The 20,678-nt window shown below is 38.1% G+C and overlaps 2 protein-coding genes across 2 annotated transcripts; both read left to right on the forward strand.

Annotated features, from left to right (window-relative positions):
* The first annotated feature begins 4,144 nt into the window (after positions 1 to 4,144).
* LOC111693656 lies at positions 4,145 to 4,687 on the forward strand. The gene is made up of 3 exons (XM_023458980.1): positions 4,145 to 4,245; positions 4,308 to 4,443; positions 4,520 to 4,687. Exons 1-3 carry the CDS (start codon positions 4,192 to 4,194, stop codon positions 4,684 to 4,686), a joined length of 357 nt encoding a protein of 118 aa, XP_023314748.1. The 5' UTR covers positions 4,145 to 4,191; the 3' UTR covers position 4,687.
* A 163-nt stretch (positions 4,688 to 4,850) lies between these two features.
* Positions 4,851 to 10,300, forward strand: LOC106649491. Its single transcript, XM_023458960.1, has 10 exons — positions 4,851 to 4,934; positions 6,414 to 6,634; positions 6,705 to 7,076; positions 7,136 to 7,901; positions 8,296 to 8,431; positions 8,507 to 8,647; positions 8,704 to 8,915; positions 8,972 to 9,192; positions 9,254 to 9,622; positions 9,696 to 10,300. The coding sequence occupies exons 1-10, from the start codon at positions 4,881 to 4,883 to the stop codon at positions 10,009 to 10,011; spliced, it is 2,808 nt and encodes a 935-aa protein (XP_023314728.1). The 5' UTR covers positions 4,851 to 4,880; the 3' UTR covers positions 10,012 to 10,300.
* Positions 10,301 to 20,678: the final 10,378 nt, after the last annotated feature.

Raw genomic sequence — 20,678 nt, forward strand, 5'->3', positions numbered from 1 at the left:
CGAATACGACATAATAGGTCGCGCCCAATAAAGCGAGCAGGTATGTATACATATTTGATGCAATGTGCATCGCAGGTAGCTTATTATGTCGCTTCTGCTTTGCCGCCGCCAAAAACGCCTTTGCTGCAGAGTCACGCTCGCGAATGTCAAGAGCCGAGGCTAAAAGGCGTCAAGTGTATTATGTACGCGTACGGATACGTGTCGCTCATAATAAGGCAGATGCGTTTTGTTCGGGATTATAATATTTTATTATTATTACATACAAGAGCGAGCTGAGAATTGACAGCGTGCCCGCATCGTCGAGCGCGCGATACATATCGCGAGGGCTATTTGACAGTTTCTTTTTTTTCTTTTCTTTTTCGACGTTTACGCGCGCGAAATATCGTTTGATTTCGATCGCCGCTCGATAATTATTTTCTCTCTGATCCCGCGCGGCACAGGCTAATCGCACGCAGTATATATAGGGATTAAAGGCCGTGCGTATGCGCGCTCTTCGAAGCTTACAAAGAGAGCAGCGCATGACTCGACGATTTCTCTGCGCGCATCTCTTTTGTACATATATCGTATATGCAGCAGCGAGGAGCTGATAATAATAAGCGCCGCTATGTCGTCGAGCTTTGCATGTACATACTTTTATTTTGGCCGCGAATATAATATAATATTCAAAACTTGGTGACAATTGTTATGCAGCTGTTGTATACAGCGGCGACGGCGACGGCGTCGGCAGCAGCTTTGCACTTCTTATATATAGATTTTGAATGTCACGTTACATGCACATGTCAGCGGGACGATTGACGCTTTACAGCCCATGCTACATAGTCGTATAGTAGGCAGGCAGTGCGCGTCTCGTGATCACCCTTCGTATCGAAGATCGAGTCATTGCTGCTGCTGCTGCTGCTGCACATTACTACGTAGACGCGATTATCGCTCGCCATGCGTATACGATAAAAGCATGGCTGCCGCCGCCTAATCCATTGATTCTTATCTATCGCTTCGATATATGCGGCATGTGGCACCTGTATATATGTGCACGTATACGTATATACGCTTAGGTATATAGTTCTTGAGGGTGTAGTAGTTGTACAAGTTGTAGTAGCAACGACACTTGTCACGCGTACGTATCGGGACCAAGGGTACGTATATATAGAGCTTACGAGCCTGTGTATATACAACTTCGCATATGCGCCGACTACTATACTGATTAAAAGGCTATATACACCCACCCACCCTCTTTTTAATACGTGTTGCTGCTACTGTTACAACTACTACCTACTACAGAAAGGCAGCATCACTGATTAAATCAGAGAGAGAGAGAGAGAGAAGGAGAAAATCAGCGACATACGGCAACACACCCATGCAAATGCGTATAATAATATAATATACATACGTGCACCTTCCGAAATACACTTTACGCTCGAACGGCTTGGTTTTATTTTCATAAGGCCAGTGTGTGTATATAATGTAAACGCGCACTGCGCACGATCGAGCGATTTTTATTGCCCGTCCGAAAAAAATCGACAGAAAAGAGAGAGAGAGAGAGAGAGAGACAGAGAGGACGACGACGACAATTTTTTTTCATTCTTTCTATTACGTGTGTATTTGGCTATGCTTGATTAGCATGTATGTACGCGTGTTATTTATGTGTATATATCGGAAAAGAGAGAAAGAGAAAGAGAAAGAGAGAGAGAGGATCAGTGGCTCGAGCAAGATTCGATTACGCTACGACGCATGTTGCTACATTATGTGTGTATACAAGCCCATCGAACGAGAAACGATGCGTGATTTTTTGACGTCGATCGAGTTAATTTTTGACGAATGAACGCGCGCAGTAATGCGAAATACGCGTATGATAATAACAATAATAATAATGAATACGATGCAGCTGTGCAGCAGCGTCGCGGTGATTAATAGCTGCACATTATTCGTAATGATGATAAAAAAAACAGAGAGCGAGAAAGAGATAGAAAGGAGAAACAAGTGAAAAATTGCATTATTCGCGAGTGCCGCTAGCACATCTCGTCTCATTTGGAGCAAAACCATAACACACACCGATTATTATCTTCTGCTTACATAGCATCGTCGGTCGGAATAGACGCTCGTCGTGACATGGGCTAAGTCTTTGGCTATACGGTATATAATACGTATACAGATCCCAAAACACGCAATATTTGCTACTGCTGCTGCTGTCCAACAGTAGTCCAGTGGCTGCTGCTTCGGCTTCTGCTGCTCCTATGTGTGTAATTCTGATATAAAGTAAACCGAGCGTGCCTGTGTACGCATGTACTTGAGTTACGAACCGCGCAGGGCACTGTATGGGGTCTTGCTTAGAGAGAGAGAGAGAAAGCATCATGCGGCGCATATGGCCGATTATTGCATTATATGCCCATCGTGCAGATCGAAGGAAAAAAGGGGGGACCGAAATAATCGTCTCCATACATGCTGCTTGCGCATACGTACATAGGTAAGCCCTGTGTATATTCCAAGTTGACGTGTACTTTGGTTTCGGAGCTCCGTATACATATATATACACAGACGATGTGCTTTTGCCTGCTGACAAATTCAATTGCCGATCCAACGCATGCATTCATAATATAAGACGTCGAGCGGCGAGCGCTTTTCATTATGTATTAGAATATCGTGGTGCGGGCCAAGGCCACGCAGCCTCGAGTGCGCTGACAAGAAAATCGTCGGCTTCCATTCCAACATTTTCAATTTCCAAAAAAACTATAATCCGTTTCTCGCTGATTAATCCTCCCCGGACAACATAAAAAAAATATACGCGACATAAAGATCTCAAACGGCATCGCGTTTCTTTTCTCTTCTCTTTGCATTTTTTTTTACGATATACACATTTATAATTTTTTTTTATACGCGCATAGGTCTATATATGGATCGGAGCTTTTGCCGTAAGTACTGGTACTACATTTATATACGTATATAGCGTCAGGCGCGCGTACAGCGAATATCGAGCGATCCGTACGCCAATACTATAGGGTTGCTTTTGCAAGCTGTTGGGCGACGAACGCAACGCTAAAAGCATATCTGTGTCGTTCTGCGTCGTGCTTCCAGCGCTAAGTGCGTATATATACATGCACATATACGCACACATAACACATGAATACACATATACACACATACTTGCATATGCACGCACGCACGTACGCACGCGCACACGTACACAGGAAAAGAGAGAAGGAAAAGATTGTTCGTATATAAGTACAGTAACGTAACCCTCACTTTTCTCCACTATTTTGTTTTCTATCTCTCTCTCTCTCTCTCTCTCTCTCTTTTCTTGTACAAATTTTCTTTCAATGTCATAGGCGTGCAAAAATGTATTTATAAATTGTGTGCTTGTCGTTTTAAGAAAAAAGCGACGTATTTTTGATTTGACAAAAATTTTGAAGGTAAACCCATTATATATAAACTGCAGATTTTCAATAATGTGTACTTGGTTGCAAGGTACGTCAATATATTTATTTCCCGAATCCCTGATTAAATGTAAAATAATTGGAAATATAACCGGTTTGAAAAAAATTCTAGAAATTTTATAGGAAAATCATAATATATAATTCAAGAATGTTTAGCTTAGAAAAAGCGTTAAATTTTATCTTGCAATGTACTATTACGATCACGTTAACGTGATGTATTCATAACTTTTATGACAATATTTTTGTCAAGTTTCCTCCGAGTCATCAGTTTAGTTCGTAAAGTACATTCGAAATAAATAATCATCCAGTACAAATACTTGTTCTACATTAATTAAATATAAACAAAATGGAATTAAAGTTGATAATTTTTTGTTTTTTGTTTGTGATATTTACTATAACAAATATTAGATCTGAAACTAACACCGGTAACATCGATCTTTCAAAATTTCACATCGTAACATTAATTAAAAATCCCAATAAATTTATTGATTTGGCATTTAAAATTATGCAAGATATTTTTGCGGAAAAAAGTCAACTTGACGCAAAAACTCTTGATAGCGCTTTTACTAAAATCGACGACAGTTTCTTTGAAATTAGTCAAATTTTAAAGCCTATCCGTATTGATCCGAACGAAATTTTTGAAGTAAAAACCTTTTTTTGGAGAATTCAGATCATTGACGTATTATACAAGGAGTTTCGAAAGGCAATTAAAGATGCAAAAACAGAACTTGATAAAATAGATATTGATATAATTGATGTAAAGATGAGTTGTGATGTGATCCACGATATAATGAAGAGAACAATGTTCCTTGTGGGCGTAAGTACTTCTACAATATGTGATAAACTTTATAATAATGAAATAATATATTTTTGACGCAGTTTTTATCACGGAAATGCACGAAACGCTGTCCTTTAAAAGTACACGTCTATAATATTTATGCTCTGCTTTACGCCATAGATTTGCAAGAAATAATGTTGGAATTATTCGTTATAACACGCAATATGAAAAAAAAAAGTTCATAAATCTGTTAATTACTCATTTTATTTATATTTACTCATTATGATAATATATTATCTTTGATTAATTTAAGAAATAAATAGTTTCGAGGAAGTTCAGAAAATCAAAGAGGCACACACGCAAAGAACGAATGAACGAAAAGATACAATTAAACTAGTCAATGAACTATTTGTCAACAAATTTAGTCGTGAATATTGGAATTATTTCGAAGAAAAATCACAAAGCGGTAAGTTTTACTAACCAAAAGGAATACTTTCATATGAATAAAAATTACAGGTACTTTCACAAGTTTTGGTTCTATTTTTCAAAAAAAATTTATTCCGGAGAATGAACTTCGACAATTACAACCAAACGATACTCAACAGTTGAAAGAGCTTTGTTATGAAAATTGTGACAGACACATTCGCAGTGTTTCAAGTTTTGATGGTAGTATAATGCTACGAAATTGCAAAAGTGACGGAGATAGAGTAGAGCTTTGTTATTCAGAGGTAATTTTATGCATCTACTCGAATTATGCATTACGCCTATATTACTTTTTTTTATGCTACCCCAGCCGAAACTAATCTTTCTCGTCCCTGCGGCCAAAACGAAGAAATTAATTTCGCTGGAGGATTCATAATTAGTCATTTACGATACAAGTGCCATAAGTAACACTTTTTGGCACGGCGTAGTTTAGGGCCCGAGCGCAGCAAGGGTCCTAATAGCTGGGCCGAAAAGTGTCCCCTATGGCCCGAGTATCGAACTAGTACATTATAAAACAGTGGCATAAGCAGCAGATTATGGCACGGCAGAGTAAAGCGCCCGAGCGCAGCGTGCTCATAATGTGCTACTTATGACACGTGTACAATTAATAGTATACGTGCCTTGGGAGCGAAAAACTGGAAAGCCTCAGAGCACGTGTATCGGCCGAGGTGAAGCCGAGGTTATAAACACGAGCTCTGAAGCTTTCTTTTTTCGCTTTCAATTCTTCATCCCTCGAAAGTAGGTACTTTCATCTCCGAATTCGGGGATGAAAGTAACATTTTTCTGTCAATATCGCGTGAAAGTAATTATCTCCATGACTACGGTAACCTACATTTTAATTATCATTTTGTTTCGACTATAAAATATGTGAATTGTATTGATTTATTTTATGACATGTTTGACGGATTCGATAACTATTAAAATCGAAACAATTCCATGAAGTATAAAAATTTAACTGTACCGTAATTTGACGTACTCATTTCATTACATTCAATTTCAATCCGAAGAGCAAATCTTTAATGATGTTAATTGTGCGTTTTGTGAACCAAAGTGAGATGTAAGAGAACAAAACCAGTCAAGTTTTATTATTTTTTGTTTACATATTTTAATAAACTCTTTACAATTATAAGGGTTGCCTTAGTCATTCGATTTGTTACTCGCCCGCTCAAATTGAATAAATTACTAAATTTAAATTTTCAAAATTTTACACCACAATAAATTGTATGCAACTTTGAATCAAGTGACATTTTTAAGTGAATTACTAATTATAACGCTCACGATTAATAGGAATTTATTAAAATCAAAATACACTGGAAACATATACAAGGAAAACGCAATAATAAAAAATATGGTACTAATACTTTCATCCATATACTTTACGAGATCGTTTGTACAATATTTATATCATAGTTTTCTATCATTTACAATTATTAAATAATTATATTAGTCATTTGCTAATAAACATTACTGACGATATTTGTTGCTAAGCCCGCCGTTGACCAATAGCCCTCGCTACGCTCGGGACGCAAATGTCGGCGGACTTTGCCATATAAGTGTATATTGATGAATAAACATTTTTTAAATCTAATATTCCATAACTTATGCGCGACACGGGACCAAAGTTCAACACGCGTCCCTATGAGGTTATGCACTCGAGGCGAAGCCAACTCTTATTCGACTTTTATTTCGTTCCTTGTCATGTAATATACAATGTACTAATTTAGCCTGGCAGTTCCCGTACGTACGAGTATGTGAAAAAAGACCATCACATTTTTGGAACAAATAATGGAAAAAAACAGTGCCATCGAAATCTAACTTTAACACGCGGCGTATCACCAAGTAACCCTAAGAATGTATGTAATATTTGCGTATGTACAAATGAAGATATGCTTCGTCAAAAACGCGTGAGTCTTGCAGAAGTAACATCGAATGTGCAGGCAAATAAGTAAGATATTTTCAATAACACACGAGCACCCGATGATTTAATATACAATTTTATACGTCCTTTTATCTAGAGTTATAGTAGGACTTCGTCTAAAAATTGACTTAGATGTATTACATCTTGAAATTGAAGAAGCCGAGATTAAGCCCGTTGGTATGATAGATGAAACTACAAAATCTTGGCAAAATAATAATTTAGAAAAAGATTATTCATCTCCTCATACATACTCATCGAAGTACAAGGTAATCTCGTGGGATTCAAGATCATTCAGTTTGGATGACGTACAACTTGACAAGGGTTATGTTTTAACCGGTGTGAAATTTGAATATGATTTCAATGGTTTCTTCAAAATAGCAGCTCGGGGCCATAAATATAATTACGAGGAAGGAAAACTTGAGAACCTTGAAGAATTCTATTGGCGCTATAGCGATTCCAAGAAACTTAGGTAAACTTAGTCTAAAAGGACATAATAGGATCTATGGACTGTGATCATTTTATTTTTAGTGAAGTGAGAATTGAAGATCTGGATGTCTCTACGGATTTTTCAAACAACGATATCCATTCAAAACCAAAAGATCTCGTAAAATTATCAACAAGCAGCATGATATCTGATGCGGGTCAGACTGTAGTGCCGTTCATTGACATTGTTCCTGTAAAACCAGAGAAACGCATACCTTTATCTGGATTCGGATTATTTCTCAGACGTAATGAAGGAAACGCTGGGTACTTGACGCTCAAGCTCTTCGGATACGATGTCATGCCTCATATAAGATTCAAAATTTACCCTGGCAAAATTGACCTATCCAAGTTTCATATTGGAACTTTGATTGAAAATCCCACTGAATTTATCGATCTAGCGTTTAGAATCGTGCAAGATATTTTTGCTGAAAAAAGTCAAATTGATTCAAGGACTTTACATAAGGTTTTCACCAGACTTGATGATGTTCTGAAGGCCATTGATGATGAATTTCAGTTTCTCGTAGACACATATTTTATTAATTTTGACGATAGGCGTATTAGTGTACATTCCCCTGCAGAATATAATATGTACAATAATATGAAAAAACTCAAAGGAATACTACAAAACATTGAGTTCTTTTACCAAGCGTTTAATGCGTCAATTTTTGGCAGCAATACACCCGACCCAGAAGGAGTTCTTGATAAACGAACTATGAGAGTTCCTATGAGAGTAATAGACCCTTTTTTGGATGATTTACATGAAACAGTAAAATCGGCAAAGAATTTGGAATTTTTGTTCGATGATACAATGGTAAGTATTTGAATAAATACTTTTATGCAATAGTACGACAAAAAATATCGTTTGCAACTAGTCCGCGAGGAAGTTGACTCACCCAGGAGTCTTTGCACCCTCGCTACGCTCGGGTGAAAACAACTCCTGGATGAGTCAACTGCTTCGCGCACTTGTTACAAAATATACTATTTTCGCACATGTTTTAGTGCGCAAAAAGCGTTTTTGGACACTTGTGTGTGGTAAAATGCCCCATTTTGGACATGGGTGTGCGGTAAAACGCCGCATTTAAATGAACGTATTTTTCGCCTACTATTGCATAAAATTTTGTATGCAACACGTGCCCAGCTTTTTGGGCACTTGTTACATAAGTAACTATTACTAGACAAACACTTACGATACATTTTTGAGACAGACATCAAGATTGGTATGCTCAGTAGATCGTCCTGAATCCTTGATTATTTATAATATTTACATGGCGCTTTGTGCATTTGATCTCAAAGGAATTATCATGGATCTCTACGCCGCAATTCTGCACGAAATGAAAAAAAGTAAGAAACTGTAACTAATTTTTTTATCATGATTTATTCGTTAATAATAATATCTTATACTTTCGAAAAATTTAGACATTGATAGCTTCGAAAAAATTAGGGAAATGAAAGAATCATACTCGAAGAGGTCGCAAGAACGAAAAGAATGGATGAAAAAATTGAATAAAAAATTGTTCCGAGAATATTGGAATTGTAAATTAGAAAAAGAACAAAAAGGTACACGTGACAAGCCAAGTAATATAAGAATAATTTAACATGATTAAAAATTGCAGATATAACATTCAGGGATTTCGGTTCCTTTTTTAAAAAAATGTTTATAATGGAGCAGGATCTTCAGAATTTGATACCCGAATATAAATTGAATACAGAATGTTCTTACGAATGTAATGACAAATCATTCAGTAACTTGACTTTTACTGACAATTTAATATTAACGCAGTGCAATAATAGTAAGGGAATGAAAATAGATCTTTGTTATTCTAAGGTTAGTTGATAAAACTACTCCAATCGTGCATCACGATTCAAATTACATTTTTTCAGCCGGGTAGTTCCCGCAAATACGAGTATGTAACAAAAGACACTGTAATTCTTGGAACACGAAATCAAGAAAATGAATGTCATGGACATCTAATTTTATCATATTCCTGGAGCATTTGGCGTCCATCAATACGTTGTGATATTTGTGAATGCACAATTGAAGAAACGAATCATCGGAAGTACGTGAGCCTTGAAGAAGTAACGTCAAATGTGCAGGAAAATAAGTAAGATATCTCATAAGTACTTGATAAACGAATATAAAATTTTTCACGCACTTATACCTAGAGTTGTAGTTGGACTTCGCCTAAAAATGGAAGGCGATGTACTAAGTATTGATATTGAACAAGCCGAAATTATGCCAGCAGGCATGATCGATGAAAGAACAAAAACTTGGCAAATTCAAACTTCAAAAATGGATAATTCATCTGTCCATACACATTCGAAACAAAAGTATCAGGATATCTCGTGGAATTCAAGAAATTTCAGCTTGGATGACGTACAACTTGACCATGGTTATGTTTTAACCGGTGTGAAATTTGTATATGACAATGGTGTCTTCAAAATAGCAGCTCAGGGCCATAAATATAATTATGTGGAAGGAAAACTTGACCATGAAAAATTCTATTGGCACCCTAGCAATTCCAAGAAGCTCAGGTAAACATATTATAAAAGATCATAATAGCATCTATATGTACAGTAAATAACTTTATTTATTAATTTTATTTAGTCAAGTGATAGTAGAAGGTGAAGATATTCCTACGGATTATCCAAACAACAAAATTCATTCAAAACCAGGTGAATACGTGAGCGTATCAACAAGCAGCGTGAAAACTGATGCGGGTCAGACTGTAGTGCCATTCATCGATATTGTTCCTGTGGAACCAAAGAAGTGCACACCTTTATCTGGATTTGGATTATTTCTCAAACGTAATGAAGGAAATGCCGGGTACTTGACGCTTAAGCTGATCAGCTACGACTTTGAACCGAATATGGGAAAATCTAACAAATCTTTAACCTCTATATTTGAGCAATTTCACTGGTAAAAATCGAACATTTTTTGGCATTAATGAAACTTTTTTTTCGACGATTTATTGGCCAACTCGCCGTATTGTTCATTTAATGACCAATAAATGGTCAAGAAAACATTTCATTGATGCTCTGATAGGTTAAACATCTACTAAGGTTGATAAATTATTATAAAATAACTATTCGGTGAGTGATAATTGGAAAAAACGACATTCATCAAATCTATAAGGTTTCTAATGTACTTTTGTCGGGTATTTTTGTAACTAAAATAGTAATGAATTAGTCATGCACCAAAGCTTTTGTAAATCTATTGCACTTATATAATATATGACTCAAAATAAAAATAAATTTAGAGACACTCTAATGTATATGTTCCGGTCTCAATCATTTTAGTTTATGGTTGATTTGTTTGTAATTATGTCTTGAGGCTCGTAATTTAGAGTTCATTGCGTGTGTACAGAGGGCTGAAGTTTCTCTGGGACCACAGAAACCATCATTTATCTGAATGATGAGCAAGTATTAGGTAATGACTATGCGTATAGGCATAGTTACTATGCAAGCTCAAGCGTAAAAACTGTTTATGTTATGTACGTGCCCTTTTTTTGATTGTTTTCAACTCGCGAGTAGGTTCAGATGGGTTACAGAATCTGAAGAGAGAGCTTGCTCTCAGTAATATAAAATAAAGTTCTTTCTTTTTAATTAAATTTAGTTTACATGTTTATTTCAATTGTAGCCTGAAAAATTTACAATAGAGTGGATCGAATTAATTTTTTGACTAAATTGGATTCGGGAGCCACGAAACTCTTCGTTATAAGTGTATTTTTCGAGAGGTTCATGCGGCGAGCGCCTAATATGGTCGCAAAAAATTCTGCACGAAATAGCAATTGGACATTTTTTAAGATAATTTTATCGATGCCTCCTAGCAGCAATATGCCAGTTCACAGAGCAGAGCAGCATAATGCCAGTTCAGAATCTATTCGGCAAGATGCTACTTCGGCGCGCCGTTCGGCAAGATGCTGCTTCCACGCTGTGTTCAGCAAGATGCTAGTTCGTGGCTGCGTTCTGCATGATGCTACTTCGAGGCCCATATAATAAAAATAATAAAAATCAAAGCTCGGCTATAGATTACACTTTGCGAAGAAAATTTAAAATTCCATAACTCTATGGAGGTACGAATTTAACTCTTTGAAAATTAAATCGTGTACAGTTTTAAATTGTCTTCGCAAAGTGTAATCTACAATCTAGTTTTGATTTTTATTATTTTTATTATATGGGCCTTGAAGAAGCATCATGCAGAACGCGGCCACGAACTAGCATCTTGCTGAACGCAGCGCCGAAGTAGCATCTTGCCGAATAGATTCTGAACTGCCATGATGCTGCTCTGCTCTGTGAACTGGTATCTTGCTGCTAGGAGGCATCGTAATGCCTAAACGACGCATTTTATCATATACAGAATGGGGAATAAATATGGAAACCCCTGGAAATTTCGCAGAATAAGTTGGAAAACTCACACACTTTAATATACAATGCATATTTTGTGTCGAGCGTTACCTGATATCATTATGAATAAAGTATAACCGATCTCATACACAATTAGTGTTAAAAAATGAAAAGATGAAAATTTACGACAGCGCTGCAATCGATTCGTCACTCGCGACGCAGCAGAAATTAAATTACTCGTCGAGAGTCGTGATCGTCGTCATACGTATACTATACCGAGGCCGCGGCCGAAAAACGTCGGCAGCGATGGCGATATGATTATTATTATCATTTAACCAGACTGCGGCGGCGACGACGACGACTCTCGAATGAGGACGACGCGCCGAGTAAATATTAGCTCGACTGATTGTATACATAGAGAGAAAGAGAGAGAGAGAGAGAGAGAAAGAGAAAGTTAGCCCTTATACATGCATATATGTACGTGGAAATAATCGAATCATAAATATTGATCGTTGCCACTGCTACTGCTTTTACCACTACTGCTATCGTCTACTGACTACTCCTAGAGATACATCCCGCGGGATGCGCGGTTACTGCAGCTGCGGCGGCTTCGCAGCGTATGCGCGCACACATATAGATGTGTAATACAGTTGCGTACGCCCACGCGCGCACGCACGTATATAGATGTAATGTTTGCCAAGGACGATTGCGGTTAATTATGACTGCCAGCAGAGCTGTGCGTAAATTTACACACGGCATGCGTGTTTGCTCGCCTTCGCATCGTATCGTAACGGCGTGCCATGCATGCGTCGTCGGGCTGTGCACCGGGCGCGAGCGCGGCATCGACTGTAACGCATAGATTCGCAAGATTATTATATCAGATCTGTGTGAGTGTATGTGTGTGTGTGTGTACAAAGTGCTCGACTGTGATTACCCTCGAAAAATTGATTCTGAAGAGATACTTTGGGCTCGAGCGTCATTGTATGGCGGCGCGCGGCCCTTCGTGCCCAACGATCTCCTCTGGGGATGATCGTCGCGCGGCATGATAATTAGCGACAATGATTTATAGTATTGTGCGCTTACCTCGGAGGGTCGCGCTGATACCGATACGCTCTGGATTCGCGCGCAAACACGATATACTATTATTATCAAATGGAGATTTCTGCATCGATTTGGAGAATCGGCCCGCACAAATATTTAGGTGTAATCTTTTACGCGAAATCGGCCTTTGCCGCGCCTTCAAAGCAGGTAGTGTCTTGACGTATGACATACTGTTCTTTTTTTCCGTAATTTCGCTTTCATGTCTACCGACTTGTATATATACATCTCGCATAATCTCAGAGATATTGCCGATAATGTATGAACTAGTTGAAACTTATAAGGTTAAAAATTGTCGGCGGCTTGAAACTTATCGCTTATCTGCGCACGATAATACGCGTCTCGTGAGTCAGGCTAGAACCGCAAAGGATATTCTTCCCATCGTAGCAACTCCAAATGTATTTACCATGTTCGTAAGTATATATGTGTCGCATGGGCCACGCGAATGATCCATGAGAGTGGTTTTTTTATCGATCGTTGATTTTACGTATCGCGGCTAGTGGGAAGTATGTGGAAATGAGCAGCGGACGAGACCCAAAAATCATTAGCTGGAAAATCGCAATCGAATTTCGACACGCTCCAGGCGCGCATACGTCAAATTGGCATTTATTCGTACAAAGACTGAAAATCGTCGGCCCTCGACACGTCTCCGTTTCTCTCGCGTACTCTATATAATTTCTGCACTATAAATGTGTGACGAATTGGCTCTCTTTCCAGCAATTTCATATTGAAAAGTGTCATACGTTTATTACGTATCGATTGTCGAAGTGTCGCTCTGGCCAATAGCCGCGCGCTCGCTGCTCTCCATCAAAAATTCGCATGTGCCTATTGTAACTCACTCGAAGCGTGAAATTCTCGACAATGGAAGTTGTATTATGTGCAGCTTATGTTTTAAAGTCCTGCTTGACTGCGTCCCGACGACGGATGCGGCGACGCAAACAGCGTGCAGTACTGCGAGCGAAAAAAAAATAAAATAAAGCAACAACAAGCACTTACTTCCGAACGGTTATGAGGAAAAACACTCGAGGCGTTGTCCCGATAGACAAGTGCAATGTCTTGACTTTTTTTCTCCCCTCGATGCATAATGAGCTTTACGGCTGACGCACTAACCGTTAATTTTTTTTTACAAATTTTCTGTTTACTTTGCCGCAATAGACTTTTTTAATTTCTTTTCAACAGTTAATGAAACTAATTAGTAATCTTTTGCTCGATTTAATGATCTAATTTATTAAAATGAAGGTTCCTATGACATCGCGCGTAGTTGTCGTGCAAGCAGAATTGCGAGTATTGAGATGAAAGAGTTTAGCCTAAGATGCGAAGTACTAATTAGAATATTTTTGTAATTTGTTTTCAATACCGACGTGCAATGTCATTAGGCTGACTAAAAATTGGAATAATTAATCGATTAAAATATTCATGAACTCGACACTTGAAATTTAGAATTAGGTATGAGTGGATTTTTTGTGTTTGAAATGTAAATTATAAATATCAACAACTCTCGCAAATGAAACAACTCAAGAAAGAAGTTTAATCAATCGAGGCCAAATTTTTTCTTCATTTTGATTTCGAAAAATAATGGTTATAGACCCATAGAATATATCTGTAATAACCATATCGCCCCCATTTTGATTCTGCATGATAAAAATTAAAATACCTTTTCAAATGTACCTTTATGCTCAGTTAAAAATCGATTGAATAAGGAAAATATTTTAATGTACATCAAATAGTGTAAAATAAAAATTACTTTACTCACGTCATATTTGAGCATAATCTGAATTGACGTAGCATCGAGAATAGTAAAAAACGTATAACATAGATAATTGTGCAATAGCTTAGAATTCCTTCAATATCCAGATTAATGCAAGGACAAAATCTTAGTGTATCATAAAAATCACCATCGTCTGGACTCAGTCGAGGTCCAGCGAATCCCTGATTGATTGCCAACGAGCTCTCAGTGCGGTGCTTTTGGCTTGCTAACAGCGGCTCTTGCGAATCTCTCTCCTTTTCTCTCATTCATTCGACCGAGACGTAATATTGATTTAGGGTGAGGCTATATACTTTTTCTGCGCAAACGCCTATGTATAATAAATAAGTCGAGGATGCATCATCGTGCTGGAAGTGGCGATCGTCGTCAAGCGAAGATTGGTTTATAGGTCAAAACCCATACCCAGAATAAAAGAAACCGTTGTTAATACATTGACAAAAAGCTTCTTCTAAAAAGTGGAATCAAACCTGTATTTGTACTAAATTACTAATTGAGTAAAGTCTATATGATATTTCCTTAAAAGGACCTTAAGCCTCGAAACTTGAAAAAAAAAGATTTTTTTTAATCGGGAGTATTTTTTATTAAATGCAACTAATGTTTCACAAAAATACCAAAAATAGTGATGTACATGTTTCAAAGAAAATCATTAATTTTATCATTCTGAAATTTTATGACCATAGTCTACACGTGTCGCTGTTTAGAATGAACTAGAATGGACAAATTTAACTGAAAAATAAGGAAACAGCAGCGTTCATTCGAGAAAGAAAAAATATTATTTCGATTTTTTCCGTTCTAGAATGTTCTCTTTTAAAACGATAAAATTAATGGTTTTCTGTGAATCATATTCGTCAACTTGAATAGCGTTCTTTGCATGATTGAAAATGTCTTTTTCCTTAATTGAAATAAATAATTTTTTTATAGTTTGGAAATGTTAGGTCCCCTCAGTCTTATTTTTGAATTCAAATTTAAATTTTCGATAACTCCATTCGAAATTTTCTGACACTCGTTCCGCTCCTCTCGTTATAAACTCTTAATAACCGTTTAAGTTAGTTCAAGCGTGAGTATTTTTCTTTTACAATAAATGCTCAAGCATTCCAAATAACATATTCAAACCTGAAAAAACTGATGAAAACTAAAGTTTCTGAAATATCTTTTAAAATCACCAAAGAATTTTGATTAATATGATCTCGATTAATTTAAGCATCCAATGGTTGTGATAAAATATCATTCCAATAAATATCGATAACAATTAATTTTCGCAATGCGGGGAAAGGGTTGAGGTATATTAGAGGAACAAAATTTGATTTCCCACGTAATTTTATGGCCATTACATATTACGTACATTCAAAATATATGATACATCTATTACATCGTGTACAAAAAAGTCGTGTAGAACAATAATTCTGACGCAATATTCACGTGCAAACAAAAAGCTTTAAAACCACGAAATCAAAATGTTTTACCACACTTCTTCTGATTATAGACTCGAGTGATTTTGTGCAAGTAGCACAGTAGAAAAACATTTTTAAATTTTACGACGCATTATCAAGCCATTACCATGCATCGTATGATAGTTCTTTCGACTTTGTTGCTGAATTTATTCAGTTACCACTCGGTGCATTCTCTTCTGACGAGTCAATTGATCACGACGTCCGATGCGTCGGAAGAAATATTGGCTGGATTCACCCTGGGCCAAGAAGAATTCGACGATCTCGAGAAAAATGGTGGTTTACATCAAGACCTGGTACTGCTCATGGGAAGCTCCAAAGCGAGGGAGGACTTTTTCAGTGATCACTCCTCCGAAATCGTCGACTTGACCAGCAATTTAACAATTCTGCCGCGCTTGATGCTGAATACTCGAACGAAAACCGAATTTTTGGACTTTTTTATCTTGGACGAGGAAATTAAATCGGCACAATACGTTCCGAGAGTTTATTTCACCAAAAAAATCATCAACTTGGTAAGTGCAGTAAAGTTCATCCTTCTCGTTGATTTTCCCTCGTTCGAGGAACAGATCAGCGCTCTCTTGCCAAAAGTTGCAGAATCCATCGAAGACTTCTGGAAATTTTGGAACAGCATCTGTATCGTCGTGACACAAGTGCAGAACAAACAGCAAATTGAAAAAGTGAAGGATCATTTGAAAAACCTGGTCAACTCGCCTACGGGATTGAACGTAACTGTCTCGATCATCAATTCGTTACACTTTGAATACGAGGGAAAGGACATTTGGGATAGATTAGGATTCGTTAAGAGTTCAAGTGATAACTCATTGGATAGTTACAAAGAAGAAGATTTGGAACTAGTGATTTACAAATTCATTGGTTTCACGAGACACAACAGCAATGATTTTATCTACACTCCATGCCAGAATGCGCTGCCCAATTACGCCAGTCTGATCGATCTACTGAGCCAAAATTTAGCCGATAGGGTCAGTCAGATCGGTCAAGAAATAATCGACTTTTACGTATTGGTCGAAAACCATGTGTGTGACATCGAAAAATCATTTTTATACTTCTTTTCCGTAAATCAAAATTTTAAGATCGAAAAACTGTTGACGAAATCGATTGAAAATCCTGGACAATTGATCGAACGAATCGTCGAGTACGCGAGAGCCGAATCAGTTGATTTGTCCTGCAAAAATCTTCAGTTATCCGCCGACTATGCGAAATACCTAGTTTTTCTCCGTGGTTCTGATGTAGCAGAGGAAACTTACTCGTCACTTCGCGACCAATTAATTCCCGTGTCCGAGTACTTGGAATCAACAGCCCAGTGGTACAAATTTTTATCAAATTTAGATAAAACCAGTTTATCCGCTTTTATTATACAGCGAGATATTAGTCATTACAAAAAATTAGCGTCACAACTGCTCGAAGAAATTCAAAAAGTCAAACATGAAAAAAATTATAACATCACCGAGAGTCTGACAAATTTTTTGAACGCAATACCGGAAAAATATGTCGCACAAGATCTCGATGCGCTGAAAGCGATTCAACTGGACTTAACAAAATTAGAAGCGTTAGAAAAATTATTGTCCGAAGCGTTGATGCATAATAGCGTGGACGTACAGTGCAATACCGAATCCAAAAAATTAACAATCAAAGGATCGTACGTCAAATTGAGCGACGTATCCAAATCCAATTGCACCGATGCAAATTTCATCGAAGTCTTTGCTCTGAATAAAGTATTTTTTGACGAAGACTTGGACCAACTCGGTAAAAAGGTGCATTTGATAATTATAGCCCCAAGATTGGATGTGATCGGGAATCGAAAAATCAAACTAGATGGCGCAGCTGGCAAATCACACGACGAGCTCGTAGCTAGAAACTCCGTAGGGCCTGGAAATAAAGGAGAAGACGGAAAGCCCGGACTCCCTGGCGGACCAGCTGGTAATTTTCTAGGTATTGGCAGATTCTTTATGAATTTTAGAAATCTCTACGTATCTGCCAGCGGTGGCAAAGGTGGCGCTGGACAAATCGGAGGCAATGGCACAACTGAGGATAACGGAGGAAATGGTGGAGCTCGAGGATTGGGTGGAATGGCAGGTTCTGTAAAGATCATTGCATTAGAAGGACCGGATCCAGTTATACACTTTAATACTCGAGCCGGAGAGATCGGCGATTACGGCATCGGTGGTTTGGGTAAGACAGACGGACTCGCCGATTTTAATAGCGTAGGAAGGAAATCGCCTGAGATATTGAAGCCACTGCCATTCGACCGATCCATCAACAGCTATCAACGCTATCTCAGGAAACACCAGGTCGCAAATGTACGAGAGTCCCTTATGAAACGATTCTCCAGGCTTCTAGCTGATAATGAAGCCATCATCAATTTGTACGACGTCGTAGGATTAGTGGATGAATTCCGAGGACTCGAGGATCAATTCTTTCAACTGAGCCCCAAGATGTGTCTATTGGCAGCTTATCAATCCTTGTTGCATAAAATCGAAAAGTATGCAACAAAACTGAAGAGTTCCAAGCAGCTGTCTCAAGATAAAGTCAGTGTGCTTCGGTATCTGTACACTGCTGCACTGAGTAAAATCGTCAATTTGGAAAATAATGTTAATTCTAATTTGGTTGTCGACTTGAAAACCTTTTTGAATGCAATCAAGAGGGATATCGATTTAGTTTCAGAATTGAAGAGTAAGCATATTATCAGTGGATATAAAAGAGATTATCTACAAGAATTTGAGACAAAAATAAAAGAAGCTCAGCGTTACGTGACCGATCTAATTTCTCCAGAAATACACAAAAACATTCGAAGATTGGACGACGAAGTGCTCGTTTTGATCAATGAAACAGTTGCGCTTCAGGAAGCTGCTCAAGAAGAAAAGAAGGAATTAATAAAACAACAAGAAAAATTGAAAAATTCAATGATTCTAAGCACGATTTTCAACGTAATAAAAGTGGCGAGTCTGTTCTTGAATTTCTTGGGTCCAATCGGAACGGCAGCGAGTATTGCCATTATCGGAGTCACTTCTATTGCCGAATCTTTGTTCGTTGATTCTTCGGCCGTCGATAAAAATTCTTTACTCAAGTTGCCCGAGACCGTTAAAAAATCATTGATGCCTCTTACTGCAAATATCAGAAAAGAGCAGGATCTACTCAGCGAGCAATTGTTTGATGCCCAAAGCATGATCAATGCCATTTCAGAAAACGAGAAGGCAGATATCAAAGACATCGAAAGTAAAATCAAAGCTGCGCAAAAATCATTAAAGGAAGAAATTGGCCAGGGCAACGTATACAATCCAGCTTCCATCGATAAATTGTATAATTTGAGAAAAGAAATTAAAGATTTATGCTCGAAAAAGATAACAGCATTGGAGAAACAAAAGCCACAGGTCAATGCCAAGGTATTGAAACAATTGCGATTAGTTGGACACGTACAGAATATAGTGAGTATTGCTGAAATGTCCGTCGACGCCTACAACAAAATCAGATCACAAAAAACCAAAATTGACGAGACCGGCGACCTCATTCGCAGCGCAGAGTTAAAATTCGACAAGTTGAAGGAATACGAGCGCAACATTTACAAAATTATCGTTCCCGTTTGCAGAAAGATCGAAGTGAGTGTTGATCAGATGCAAGAACGGTTGAAAAACCAATCTTCGGCCACTCTCGTCATCAGAAACTGGCAGATCCAGAGCACCTTGAGAGACGTCACGAAGGAAATCAAAAAAATGACCGAAGGTTTCCAAGTGCAGGGAGAATTTTTGGACACTTTCAACAAAGTTGAAGAAAGTATGGACGCCATGATCGAATTGTACAATACCATAGACGAGTACCATTACAAGGCCGAGCTCGGCGCATTCATCGCCAACATCAACACTCATCCTCCCACGGCAGTCGTGACGAACAATACCGAACTCAGCGAGGCAATCAATGACTTGATGCTTGTGATCCAAAACAATGTCGTGATGCAGAATTTCAAACTAGCGATCGATGCTATTCAGCACAACGTCTTTCCGTTCGCTCATGAATTATTCCGAATTTACAATTTACCATCGAATCTTGAGACCAATGACACCGATGCCATAGTGGCCTACGCTTCGAGCGAACTTGACCACTTGAAAATTGAACTGTTGAAATCCGATGCCGTGATCAACAAATACGATCGATTCGTGCATCAAAATATCGTTTTCAATGGTGGAAAAGGAGCGTCGAAGCCATTCTACACGTGGAAATACAACGAGCACAAAAATAGCATAGAGAAGCTGCTGAACGGACAGGAAGTGGTGCTAAAAGCCGATATAAACCATGGATTCAAAGGCAACGCCATAAAATTCAATAAAATCGGCATCAACTTTGCATCGCCGAATAAAACGATCGAACGGAAATTGCACGAATTGCTGCAAGGCTTTAGCGTAACCCTGACCCATTTCTGCCACTCATTTTACAGATGCGACGACAAAATATACATGATTCCAAGTGCCAATCAGACCATCCAATACTCGATGAGCTCACGCGAAGGAAGCAACGTCCCAGCTACCACTAACAATGTTTACGATAAAATAGCCAAAAATCAGCCTGTGCTCAGTCCTTATGCAACGTGGCAGATACAGTTGAGTCACGAAGAGGATGGTTTTCATGAACTATCAAAATACGCGAGCGAAATGATCGATTTGGTGCTCGAGGGTACAGGACAGTACATCGACTTGAATCTGGATGTGTGCAACAGTCAGCTCGATCAATATTATGCACGATCTGACAATCAAACGAACGGCATTCAAGTCTACGACAAAACTCCAGAGCTTAATTTAAAAAGTGTGCTGGGAGCGATCAATGATTTGTGGATAAGCAGAAGGGATCGCCGTCACGTTAATGCAAGCAAACCAATGACAGCAATTGCCAGGAAAATGAACTTTGACAAAAGAAATGTTTATGA

This window comes from Trichogramma pretiosum, unplaced genomic scaffold, assembly GCF_000599845.2.
Source record: "Trichogramma pretiosum strain Unisexual culture from Peru unplaced genomic scaffold, Tpre_2.0 scaffold37, whole genome shotgun sequence".
Classification (NCBI taxonomy): Eukaryota; Metazoa; Arthropoda; class Insecta; order Hymenoptera; family Trichogrammatidae; genus Trichogramma; species Trichogramma pretiosum.

Coding starts and splice junctions, on each gene's coding strand:
- LOC111693656 (XM_023458980.1), top strand. CDS start 4,192: ATGAGTTGTGATGTGATCCACGATATAATGAAGAGAACAATGTTCCTT. Junction 4,246..4,307: donor GAACAATGTTCCTTGTGGGC/GTAAGTACTTCT, acceptor TTTTTGACGCAG/TTTTTATCACGGAAATGCAC. Junction 4,444..4,519: donor ACGCAATATGAAAAAAAAAA/GTTCATAAATCT, acceptor GATTAATTTAAG/AAATAAATAGTTTCGAGGAA.
- LOC106649491 (XM_023458960.1), top strand. CDS start 4,881: ATGCTACGAAATTGCAAAAGTGACGGAGATAGAGTAGAGCTTTGTTAT. Junction 4,935..6,413: donor TAGAGCTTTGTTATTCAGAG/GTAATTTTATGC, acceptor GTACTAATTTAG/CCTGGCAGTTCCCGTACGTA. Junction 6,635..6,704: donor TCGAATGTGCAGGCAAATAA/GTAAGATATTTT, acceptor CCTTTTATCTAG/AGTTATAGTAGGACTTCGTC.